This window comes from Colossoma macropomum, unplaced genomic scaffold, assembly GCF_904425465.1.
Source record: "Colossoma macropomum unplaced genomic scaffold, Colossoma_macropomum, whole genome shotgun sequence".
NCBI classification, from domain to species: Eukaryota; Metazoa; Chordata; class Actinopteri; order Characiformes; family Serrasalmidae; genus Colossoma; species Colossoma macropomum.
This window is the reverse complement of record NW_023494794.1, coordinates 5,720,217-5,733,763: the sequence shown is the minus strand read 5'-3', so window position 1 is coordinate 5,733,763 and position 13,547 is coordinate 5,720,217. Positions and strand designations below refer to the sequence as shown.

General features: G+C 37.8%; 1 protein-coding gene across 1 annotated transcript in view; it reads left to right on the top strand.

Annotated features, from left to right (window-relative positions):
- The first annotated feature begins 244 nt into the window (after window positions 1-244).
- Window positions 245-13,547, top strand: part of map1b (microtubule-associated protein 1B) — a 34,805-nt gene continuing 21,502 nt past the window's right edge. The window contains exons 1-2 of the mRNA XM_036579962.1: window positions 245-535; window positions 3,144-3,245. Coding sequence (XP_036435855.1) covers window positions 340-535; window positions 3,144-3,245 — 298 coding nt within the window. The 5' untranslated portion in view covers window positions 245-339. The remainder of the gene's footprint in view (window positions 536-3,143; window positions 3,246-13,547) is intronic.

The following is a 13,547-nucleotide window of genomic DNA, read 5'->3' as shown; positions in this document are numbered from 1 at the left end:
AAAGTACATTTTGTTGTGTAACTATAATAGTTGCTTCTGCGTTATTTCAGTTATTTTTGGAAGAAAAAAACAACCAAAATCTCGTTCTTTGAGCTGCTGGGGACTTTTGGAGGATGACATCAGCTGGTTGACGGAGCAGGCTCCCCCATCCTGGCCACTGAGACACGCGCTGTGTGTGTGTGCTTGTGTGTGTGTGGGTATAAAAGCGCCGACCCCTCCTAAAACGCCCCGCTGTTCGCCTGGTCACCAGCAGCTCTCTGTGAGCGAGAGCGAACGCGCGTGCGAGAGAGCAAGCAAGCGCGTGCGTGTATGCGTGTGTGAATGTGAGGGTGTGTGAGGATGGCAACGCTCGTGGCACCAGCCGACACCGCAGAGTCCTTCTGCGCGGACAGCGGCACCAGAGCCGGCAACATGGCATCGCCCACCGCCGCCTCGGCGCACCACTTCGACGACGGCAGGTTTTACCTGTTGGTGGTCGTCGGGGAGCTCGTCACGGCCGAGCATCTGAAGTGTGCCATTGCGGACATAGAGAAAGGTAGGACTGCTGAGTGATGCTTTTGGCCGAGTGTGCACTTCACGGATTGTCTCCGAAGCTGGAGTTCGCTTCTTGTTGACATTTTTTTCCGTTCCACCTTAAATAGTACAGCGGTTATATTCTGACGCCTACATAGCGGTCAGAATGTAACCGCTGCCCCAGTTAAGGTAGAACGGAAACGCAAATAGGAAGCCAACTTCAGCCTCATCCGTTGTCTCTTCATATAGGCTACTGCAGTCTAACCTTGAGCTCAGACAATAACTACAATCATAATTCTGCGTCATTTATGCGCACGATTGGCCACAGGTGGCCAAAACAAACGTCCCACTGCCCGTTCATCACTTGGGCTGCTTTCAAGTGCGAGTTTAATGAGAAGCCATCCGCAGCCCCTCCCTGCCTTACATCAGCGAGGGCTTTTGGACCTCTTATCAAAGCGATGGCCATCACGCCACCTCAACCCCCCCGCCCCCCTCCCTTTCTCTTTTCTTCTCAACAAAAGTGATCCAGGTGTGACGCAGTGTTTTAGCTCTCAGTGGCGCGTCGCCCCCCGCAGTTAGCATGATTCAGCACGCTGAATTCAGGCTGTGGGGGGGCATTTATATGGAGACTGGGGCTCTGCGACGAGCCACAGAGCAACACCTCCAGTCTGCAGCTCATTGTTTTGTCCTGCGGACTTTTCTTTTTGCTCGTCTCTCAGTTTGAATGAGGCATCTTGACAATGAGACGCGTTTTCGACATAAACAACATTTTAAAGATGGGAAATTTAAGCTGCTCGACCTTTCGAGCGTAACAGGGCCTCGGTAACGTGTCCGTGGCTCTCAGTGTGTGGATAAACTGTCAAGTTGAACAGTTGTTTTGCAAATAGGCAGCTTCCTCTCCTCTCCTTTCCTCTCCTCAGCCTCTGCTCATCTCCTCTCCTCTAGCACCGGCATGTAGGCGTGGCGCGGTCCGCACTGCGGTCCCTACGGAAAGTCAGGAGGGCCTTTCTGCCAGGGAAAAAAGGGCGTTTCGCCTTTTTGTGCCACCGACTCTTTGGTGGCCTCACTAACAGTGAGCTAGCAAAACACAAAGGCAGTATCACTCTTTAAAAAGATGATTCGTCAAGGTTTCTTTAGGAAAGACAACGGTTCTATACAGAACCATGAGCACTTCAAGAACCATTTACATGCTTAAATAGTTCTTTGCCTGGTGAAATCTTTCTTCAGATTGATAGAGAATGCGTTGTATATTTTTTTTAAATACTTCTTTATAACACTATTGTTATGATAGCTTGTAACTATTGAACTTGTTTTTGGAGCTATACAGAAAAAAAAGTCAATAAAAGTTCTATATAGAACCATATATACATTCTCTATCAATCTGAAGAACCATTTCAGCATGCAGAGAACCCTCTAAACATGAAATGAGTGCATGAGGTCAGTTCATTTTAACAGTAAGAACTAAATATGTTAGAATCTAGGTGTTAATATTAGGGGCCTTTCCTCTTATTTGTTCATTTATTCTATGTTGTTGCTTCATTTTGATGACTCAGTATTAGCTGTCATTTCTGTTGAGCTCATGAATGCTACATCTCAGCTTAGATCCTCCTGATTTGCATGTATAATTTATAATTCATGGTTCGTAAAAGGTGGGGAAAGAAACATCACCCAGTCCCATCTAGAATACAAATGGTGGTATGACGGTGCTGAAATGGAGCCGCTTCTATGAAACCAAATCAGTCAATGTAGATACTAGACTTAGGTTTACTGGTTTGACTTGGATTGTGATGTATGTCAGGAATGAGACAGTTATTGGGTGTGGCTTTAAGATCACAGAAGTAGAAGGGATCATGAAATAATAATAATAATAATAATAATAATAATAATAATAATTTGTATTACTGATCATAGTGATTAGGCCTCATTCCAAAACATATTCTATAAACATTGCCTAAGAAAATACTTTTCCTGTGCTTTAAAAGTAAAATGCTGTACTTGGGACATGCCCTACATTCAGGTTCTATGCTTAAATGGGAGATCATGACTAGAAGCACCTACCAAAGCTGTATTGTTATTATTGTTATGCATGTAGCAGTGTTATGAGGAATCATCTCTTTAAATCATTGCCATTTGCAGAGCTATGTACGCTTTTGTCCTGCAAAATATGATCGATTTAATATGTTCATCCTAATTTAATATAAGCTACCATTGTTTTATGTATGTTTGTTGTATCTTATCCTTTGCATGTCTCTTGCAGCAGTTGGAGGTTATTTATATAGCCGTACATAGTTGGCAAGTACTAGAAATGCGAAATACTATCGATTATGACTCAGCAGAAAAGGGCCAGGGATAGAACATCATATAGATATTTCCAAATATTGATTTGCTCTTGAGTAAAGCACAGTGTTTCTTTCTGCCAGTGATTAAATGATTTAATTAAATAGGCCAGCTTTTATTTTTCTCAAATAAAATCACAGGAAGATTCAACTAATGAATAAAACCAGTTGGCATATATTAGCATACTTAGTCATGTATTCAAAATTCATTCCTGATTAAACAGAATTTCTAACATGACGAGGACAGATGTGCATTTTTGTTCTTTTTTTCTAATTTCCTTTTCTCACTCGCAGGAATTCGTTCATGGGACACAAATCTCATTGACTGCAACCTGGACCAGGAGCTGAAGCTTTTTGTTTCTCGACACTCTGCCAGGTTTTCTGCTGATGTGCGAGGTAAGCTGAATATGAGTGCCTGACATTGTATCCCGTATACACCTCTCCAGGGCAATTTACGATGACCGGTTATCAAATATTTAAAGAAGTTCCAAGGTTTGCAATATAGTGCATGCAGTCTTGATGATTACTTTGAAGTTTACAAAGTTTATGTACCCCACCTCGCCAGATCAGACTGTTGTTTACCGAACTGAAAACTTCCAACAAACCGTTTAGCATTACGTATAATATTCTACAGAACACTAAACATGTTCTCACTGCTTACACACAAAACAATTTTTTAAGAGAATCAGTTATAAACCATTCTGGATAAACAACGTGTCCATTCATACAGTGCCTGGTACATGTGCTACTATATAGTTCTGGTCCTTGATTTGCATTGTTGACTGTGATGTATTATGTTGAAATGCTACATATTTTGATGGTGTGTTTCTAATGATTTTAGATTTTTCGAGTTCTGTCTTTATTCGAGTTTCTTACTTCTTTACTACACCTTCTTTAATTCTACTTTACTTCTGCTTACATATATATTTACACAGACATCTTTTTTTTTTTACTGCGGAGTTGTCCTAGTTGTGTTGCTTACGTCCTTCATATTGTTTTTTTTTTACCACTTTTTCCCTTCCGTTACTGATACTGAAGTAACTGCCGATACAGAGTACCATTCCTAACTCTAAAAGAACTACTTGATAGTGTTATAATTCTCATATTTATACTTTTCCATTTTAAATGTTGTATTTTGAAAGCAGGTTCTGAGTCACGAATAAAACATACTAAGCTTGAATGGATGGCGTTTACTGGCTGGGTAACGTCACATTTTAATGGTTTCAGAGATGGAAAGTCACTGCGCTCTTTGCCACGGTTTGCCTCTAAATGCTTAATTCAATTTTACGTATTGAAATCTTTGCTGGTCTTGCCTCCCCTAAAATACTGGCATTACAGATTTTGCTTTGAGCATTTTGGCTACTGCTTGTCTTGAACATGAAATAATCCCACACCGCAGACACTGTTTGCTTCAATTAAGCTTCAAATACTGGTGCACATGGCACACATATTGGTATTCTCTATTGCCAATACTAATACCGATACTGATACATTATTGGGACAACACTAGTTGTTATAGGCCATTTTAAGCTAAAATGTGCTGTTCTACAGAAAGAAAGAGATTTTGGTGTTTTGGTCTGTTGTTTCAGCAACTGAATTGTTGAATAAGTGGTTTTGAAAATTTAAAAAACAAAGTATACAAGTAGACGATTTTACAAGGTCTAGTCTATAGATTATTGATGTTATAAAACACTTCATTCTCTGATGCAGGCATACCTTACTATACAAAAGTCTAAACCTAAACAAATGGTTTAAAACCATTTATCTCAGCAGTATGTTTTTGCCAGTAAACACACAATATATCAGAGAAACCGGAAATAAATAAACAAAACCACTGACAGATATAAAGTTACTGTTTACTGTATTAATGTTGTTTGTAATTGCTTCAATTTTAATGGGGTTTTTTTTTGGGCCAATAAATGCTTAAATACCATTTTCTCAGGTGTCTAAAACTTTTGCACTTTTGCAAGTGTATGCATCACTATGGGCATGATGAGGGGTAAAGAAAATCAGATTGAAACTTTGTAAACTAAACATTTCACTCACATGGTTTGGTTTTGATAGTAGGAAAATACATGGGCTTAATGAATATTCCAGAGATTTTCAACCTAATCTCTATCTGTTGCATCTGTATCATAACCTTCAATTACCACAAATAATAATTACACCTTTTACTGTACAGCAAATGAACTGAAAACCAGTTGACTCAAAACTCAGTTCTAATAGAAGCCACTGAGTAGTTGCTGAACTATGTGAAATATGTGGCTATGTAATGCACATATGTATGTGAATGAGAGAGAGAATATGGGTACATTATCTATGTTACGTGACGTAGATTATCAAGTGAACCAACCTTGTGGTCCGGCCTCAGGGTTGGGCAGAGTGATAGTGTTGATCAGTTTGATTACACAATTAAAAAGATGGTTCTTTGAGGCTTCTTTAGTAAAGACAGTGAGTTCTATATAGAACTACTTCATGCTTAAATGGTTCTTTGCATGGTGAAATTGTTCTTCAGGTCGATGAAGAATGTGTTGAACATTTCTATAAAAACCTTTTAAAAATGGTTCAATGTAACACTGAAAGGGTTCTGCTATTGTTATGATGTCAAGCTTGTAACAATAAAAGAACGCTTTTTGGTGCTATAGAACCATTTTTATAAGGTGTCTATATTCTATATAGAATACAACACATTCTCCATTAGGGGTCGCAGAGACTAGTCAACTTTACTGCTCGGTGATGATGCTTTAAGCTTGATGTCGACTCGTTGCTGATCGCATGATTATGACAGTAACAAAATGGGTCTCAGAAAAGACAACAGGTGAGGAGCCTGGTGATTTCAAGGTCCATATCTCCGTTTCCTGAAGGCGACGAAAGTGTTTGAGAGCCCATTGGAAAGGGCGTTTCACACTCTACTGACCTGTGGAATTTGGCTTTGTCAGGTTTTTTTAAGTCAGATTTTTGAAGTCGCTTGTTGCGATCGTCATCATTCATTCAATCATCATCAATTAGTTTCTGTTTTCTGATGGCTGTTCTTGTGTTCATTGGTAAAGCATGCAGATTATATCGTGATTCATCAAAATGGTGGTGTGGTCATACAGTGACATCACATAAGTACCAGGTTTTCTGGTATACATCAACAATCAGGCAGTAATCTGTGAAAACTCTACTCATATCACTACACGGCTAACATACAGCGCAAATTCTCCCCTCTGGAAAACTAGTCCCAATCTCTGAAACATAGAATTATACAGATTTACAGCTTCTTTTATGAGTAACTTACACAGAAGAATTAATAAACTTGTTTAACGAATAAAAACACTTACAAAAATATGACGTTCACTGATGGAATCTAGCAACTGCCCAATAGCTTCTATTATAAGAGCGTTTTGAGTCAACAAGTTTTTCATTCTGTTGTGAAAATAGAGAACAATTTTGAAGTTATTGTCTGTGGTAACCGACCGTACACTACAGATGCAGCAGACAGTGATTATGTTTAAAAAAGCTGGAGTACTCCTTTAAATTAACATATTCAGCGGAGCCGACATGGGAGCTGTTTCAGTGTGGCTGCCTGGAGCCGTGTCTGGCTCTGCTCTGTGATTACATCCCCATTTCCTCTCTTGTCCTCCACTAACCCCCACCCCAGTCCCCTGCTCCTGCTGTCTCGCTGTCAGGGATGCGCAGAGAAACCTCCAGATAATTAGCTACAAAATTCCCCACTGGGTTTTGTCTGCAACTGTTAACCCGAGGTTGCTTGGTTACGTCCCCCAAAACATTAACCCTTAGGCCTCACAAATGGAGATGGATTATGTTTTTGTGCACACTGCCAAGGCTGCCATGCACTTATTACACTTAAATAATTTTAGTTCTGTTAAAAGAGACAATGATTAATTACAAATAAAAACAATTATGCTCTATTTTCACTGCAGTCCACAGTCTACAGTCCAGAAAAGCCTGTATCTGAAACTCCTGAGGATTGTTTTTAAGGTTTAAAGGAACTGTTGTTGTCTTCTGTCACTACGGCTGTGTAAAATTTACCTGACAGCGAAGGGTCTCTCTCTCTCTCTCTCTCTCTCTCTCTCTCTCTCTCTCTCTCTCTCCCTCACTCTTTTTCTCTCCTTCTCTCTCTCATTTTCTCTCTCCTTTTTTTCTTTGTTTTTGTTTTTCACTCTGTTTATCCCTTTTTCTGTTTATCTGTATTTCTTTATTGTCTTGCTCTCTTCATGTCTTTATCTCTGTTTATATCTGTATTTCCTGCTTTCTTTCTCTCTGTCGTTCTCTCTCTGTCTGTCTTTCTCTTTCCCATTTTATCTCCCTCTCTTTCTGCTCTCTAAATGTCTTAATGTCTGTCTCTCTCTCTTTATCTCTCTCACTTTTCTCTTTTTCTGTCCCTCTTTTTATTTCACCATCTGTCTCTCCTTTATCTGTCCTTTCCTTCTCTTTTTCTCTCTCTCTTCATAAGTCTCTCTCTATCTGCCTTGCTCTGTCATTTTCTTCCTGCTCTCTTTTTCTCTGATTCTCGCGCTCTTTTTAATCTCTCCTCTCCCTCTCTGTATCTGTTTTATCTATCTATCTATCTGTCTATCTATCTATCTATCTATCTATCTATCTAATTTTCTCTCTTTCTCTCATTTTCTTTCTCTCTCTCTAGTCTCTCTCTCTCTCATTTTCTTTCTCTCTCTCTAGTCTCTCTCTCTCTCTCTCTTTCTCTCTCTCTCTCTCTCTCTCTTTCTCTCTGTCTCTCTCATATTTTTACTCTCATTCTGTCTTTCTCTCTCTCACTCTCTCTCTCTCTCTCTCTCTCTCTGTCTGTCTCTCTCTCAGAGCAGAGACAGTGTGTCTGCTCATGTATCAACAGAGATGACTTGGCACTCGCTGACAGTCAATCAGTGAAATTCAATCTCTCGTATTCAGGCACAGAGCTGTATGTTAGGTTCATCATTTTTATGACCTTGTTTAGGAAGCAGTCTAGACTCCACTGACTTTCCACAGTCCACAGCCTGCGCTTATTTGTTTAGTCATTACTGTTAAGCACAATGAATGCACTGCTGCTTTGTCGTAATTCCATCTGCTATATCCATCAAAGGAATTTTTAATTAGTAACATTTAAAATCAAACAAAGTCTCGAACTACAGGCATGCTTCATACAACCCATCGTATACTTACAATTTGTCTTTAAATCTGCCCCGCAACTTTTTTTTCTGCATTTTTCTGCAGCTAGAATTTCCATCTGATGGGGGGGAGCTACTTCACCCACCTGGCACTGTAAATAGTTACTTACCATGTGCTAGATAAAATAGCTGGAACTATTCAAACGAAAACCTGACGCAGTATGAATGCTACACACTGAGCGGCATGGTTGTAATTTAGCAATAACCGACTTAGCTATTGTTCTGATTTAGACTAATAGTTAGTCAGATCTGCCTTTACAGATTCATTTATGTCATAGTGGTAGATACATCTTTAAGAAGAATTCAGAAATGAATGGAATTATCAAACAAATCCACTGAGAGCACAGATTTAACTGCTCCTTTGCCAACATTTCACTCACAAAAACTTCACTCTCGTTCAGCAGGAGTGCTAATGCTATGATTATTAGAGTCCCATATAATTCTACTGTTAAATGCAAGGGTACTTTAAACTGAACATTAAAATCCTTATCAAATACAGTGTAAGTGCTATTCCTACTACTACAATAATTATAATAATACTTATAATGAAAAATGATAATAGTAAAAATAATAGTAAGTATTAGTAGTTATGATTTGTAGTCCCAAGTTTGTTTCCAAAATGCTACTTATACATTTGTAACAATTTTGAGTGTAACAAGTTTTTGATTTAGAGTTTTTGATCATTTTTAATTCTATAATAAAGGTGATATTAATCATAATATAGAATTGATTTGTCTTGTATGTATAAGGCCCACTCCCGACAACATATATCATAAAAAAGGAACATTCTTGAAAGTGGTCTACAATGCTTTTGGCAAAAAGCCATCAGTTGCAGATAAACATTAACTTATATTCATAAGTCATACTTACATATTTTAGTTTACAGCATTAAATGTTAGGTTACATTACATGAAAAGACTACTTGGCTTGTGGCCCTATGTAATTTGAGATTGAGACCTCTATTCCAAAGCACTAATTTCACACAGTATATGCGTTTGTAAATGTGTGATGTTGATGTTAATTATTACATGGTAAAAGTTCCACATTAAGTTAACTAGACTGAGAAATGTAAGAGTATGATGCAGATTGTTAAGTGCGCCTCCACTCAGAGTATTTAAAACTTAAAAATGATGTGTTGTATAAGTTTGTAAGTCAGTTATCAGATAGTCACTGCCCATTCTGCTGATGTGAATTAAAAAGTGTTAATAGTGTTGGAATTCAATGGAATCACATGTCCAAGTGGTCTGTAGTAGCTTGCTAGCTGTTGCGTCTGTGGATTTACTATATATACAGGCTTTTTGTTTTTTCATCTCCTGAACTTACTGTCTCCACTCTTATAGGCTGAACCTTTGTTTAGTAGCAACAGCAACTTTTCATGTTCGTGCTTGTAACAAAATGTAATTTCCATTTAATGTATACGGTTCTGAACAAAGTCTGGTTGTCATAATATAATATCATCATTTTTATGGCAGAGGCATTATACTGCAAACTTAAATTAGTTTACTTTACCTAAAAATCATGCAAGCTTATTGCCTCAAAAAAAGTTACTTAATGGGTTCTAGCTTAAATAACTTTATATTTACGTTATGGCTGCTTTTCAGTTTTTAGTGATCCACATGCCTGGAGCAAAGAACGTTAGCTCAAGACAGCCCTAGTAATTTTAAATACTTTCAGTTGAGCTAGCAGTGCTCTGCTTTTATAAGTTCTGCGTAGTCTTTATTTACTCTTCCTTGTGTAATATATTGGTATCAGTGAATACAAATCTATTATATTAAATGTGTTGTTTCATACAGTAATGTAAAATAGCTTAAGTAAGACTAGAATGACACATTTTTAAGGACTCATGTAACTTTAATGCATATTTGCCATTCTGTTAGCATTCATGACGATACGCTAAACTGGTAAACCTGAACACAAAACACCATCATAGTGCGAATAACAACATGTAAAATGCATCCAGACTTCACATTTAACATGAGAGTATGTTATGACACAAAAATAACATTCTGCAATGATAATTGTATTTATAAATTAGACAAATAAGGGCAAAGTAACAGAAATCAACAAAACTGCTAAGAAACCTGAGAAGTATTTTTAGGCAAAAGTTCTTCAGACTGTAGGACTTATTCAGGTTAACTGATCTGAACTAGATTTACTTCAGTAACTAAGGATTATGCAAGAAATAGTAAGTATTACTAGATTTTAATTTGTAATTTTAACAATAAGTAAAGTAAACAAAAAAAAAGTTGTAGTGCTCTTGTTATGTTTTACAGTGCACAATTAGGCTAGCTGGTTTCAGTGAAGCTAGCTTGTTTGTTAGCTAGCTTCTCTTTAGTAGATTTACCTTAGTAACTAAGGATTATACAAGAAATGGTGTTACTAGATTTGAATTAGTAATTTTAACAATAAGTAAACCAAAAAATGTAATTGTAATATGTGCAGAATGTGGTTTGACGTTGTCTTGCTGAAATAAGCAAGGCTTTCGCTGAAAAAGACATCATCTGAATGGCAGCACATATTATAACAGCATGGCTCCGTATTAAAAGAGTCCAGGCGCTAAACTGGCCTACCTGCAGTCCAGACCTGTCACCACTGAAAACATTTGGCACATTATAAAATGAAAAACATGACAAAGGAGTTGTTGAACAGCTAAAATCCTATGTTAAGCAAAAATGGGAAAACATTTCACTTTCAAAACTACAGTAGTCGGTCTCCTCAGTTCCCAAACACTTACAGAGTTTGTTAAAAGAAGAGGTGATGAAACACAGTGGTAAATGTGCCCCTGTCCCAACTTTTTTGGAACGTGTTGTTGGCATCAAATTCATAATGGGCATATATTTTTCAGAAAACAATAAAATGTCTCAACAATGTTTCAACATTTGATTTGTTGTCTTTGTACTATTTTAAATAAAATATAGGGTTTAAATGATTTGCACATCATTGAATTTAGTTTTTATTTACATTTTGCACAGCGTCCCGAACGTTTTTGGAAATGGGGTTGTAAAATTAGACTGGCTAGTTTTAGTGAAGCTAGTTTGTTTGCTTGCTAGCTTGTTGTAGCCATCTGTCTTGCTAATTCATTTGCCTTTGACAAATAATAGTTATAATAATATGAGTACCACATTATGATTGGGGTGAATGGGCTCTCTGTTTTCCTGACCATACTCATGTGAGCCAAAACAAGCACTTAGCATTGTGCTCTGAGAGCATGTTGGTTAGGATATCTGTCAATGCCACATGGAATGTTGTCTGAAAAGATCCATCAGCAGGCTGCATCAAAGGAAAACACAAAAAGAAGGGTTTTATTGTTTCTTTTTTCAGTCAGAGCGTTATTAGGAACATTGTTTATCATTGTCTGGTTTATTAGGTCTGCCTCAGCTGATCTGGCTCTCCTGTCCTTTTGATATGCTTTAAAGGAAAATAAAATAGGAGCTTAGCATCATTCTTAGCGGTTTGTTGGTTTGCATTAAGTAGCTCTTAATTAGCTCTTTTGTATTTGTGTTATAACATTATATTAATGCTAAATGTTGGGATTAAAAGGATTTTACATGTTCTTGTTATTTTTGTTACCATGACGATGTTTGTACAAAGTTGTCAGTTGAGCCTGTTTTGCTGTAATGAAGGTGAGCAGCTGGCGATTATCAATTAAGCAGTCTGTTTGAAGAGTGACATAGGCAGTAACATCCGAAGTGATTAGTGATTTTGCTCATGTTCATTGTAAAATGAAAGAAGAGACTTCAGAGCAGAACTGTTGCTTTATTGGTGGGATTTTCACAAGTGTCGATAAATCCTTATTGGAAACAGAGCTTTAGTGTTGCAGCCTCTAAACTCTGGGACTGTTCTTCTGCTCGCTTAAAAAGCAGCTGAAAACCTGATCCAGCTCACCTGCTCTCTGATGTAATAAGCTCTGCTTAGTGACTCTAAATCTACACATCTTTTATCTTTTTAAATCTTTTTATTGTGTTGTTTTTATGGTCTACCTATTTTTGATCATTATTTTTTTTTCCTTTTTTACATTTTGGTTTCATCGCTGTCCAATAAAAAAAAATGCAAATACTTTCTAAAATGGTTACTTTACAGAAGAAGGCAAAACATTCTTTACTTTGAATGTTAGTCAATGTATACAGATTTTTTCCTAGTAATTCTAGATCCAATTGGTCCAATCATGACATTCTGACTCGACATAGAGGACAGCTGCTGAATCAGAAGATGTAGCTGTGCATTATGCATTTTTCCTTCAGTTTCTTTGTACAGTGAACATAGTGAACACAGTGGGCAAATTGGCAATTGTGTTATACATAATTGGTTCAATCCAAAGATACAACTGTCACAGCTGTTATTCTATCATGATGTTGTTATTGATTCTCTTGAGCAGACTATTGCAGTGATGGATAGATCAGCTACAATATTGGTGCAGGGTACAACTGCATCTGCTCTTAAAGATGTAGTGTTAGCCAGTTAGATGAATGCCTTGAAAGACCCTCCCTTTATACTTGCTTTTCTCAGTTGGGACTATATACGTATGTGTGACTGTAAACTTGACTGTGCTTGTTCATGTTTGTCTGCATTAGAGAGGACTATAAGACACTGAACTCATGCACTCCTGAACTCCTGCCCTAATTTCAGTTAAACAGAGCTAGTTATGCTCTCTTTGTAATGAAACTGAAGAACTGGCCATACCCACTCAGAAAAGCTCATTACCCCAATTGAAAGTAGTATAATTTCTATTATTATTATTGTTGTTATTATTATTATTATTGTTAATAGGAGTCTATGAAAAATGAATAATGACTGAAGTTATTTACGGACTGGTATATTAGTCAGGTCATAGTGTTAATTCAGCCTGTTAGATGTCAGGTGCTGACAAGCTCACTGTCATGGCAGCACTACTCTAGCGTAAAGAGAGTCTGAGAGATTGGTGGGGGTGGAAGGGAGGAGGCTGATTACTCGGCCACGTGATGGATAAAGGATGGGTCTTCATCAGGATGTTGAGGCCTGCAGTGAGCACTGGCACAGCACACACACACATATTTACATACACACACATGCACTCAACAGACATGATGGAACAGTGTGACACTTTAACTGACCAGCAAAATCACCAAACCCCAATTCTCTTTTTGAACCAGTAGGTGCTGAAATAGACAAACACAGACTCTGAAGTGTGCACCCAGAGTGGGCTAGAATGGAGAGACCGGTGTAATCTTTACCTGACAGAATTAAGGCAAGGGAGAGACAAGAGTAGGTTAAAGAAATAGTATTAGCAAAAATGCTAACATAGGTAAAAGTGAATCCATAGGTAAAAGTGAATCCACCAATTACATCATGCTAATTGGTGGTTATCATCCATTCACTGTAAGTCATGTTAGCATACTTAGTTGAGCTCTTTATTTAAGCGATGAGAAGTATTAAACAATAATGATGCCAAAAGCTGGAACATGTAAAGCAGTCAAACAGCAAAATGAAGCAAAGCAAAAACATTGAATTCACAGGAGAGAAAGTGAAGAAAGCAGATTTAGGAGTTCACAGA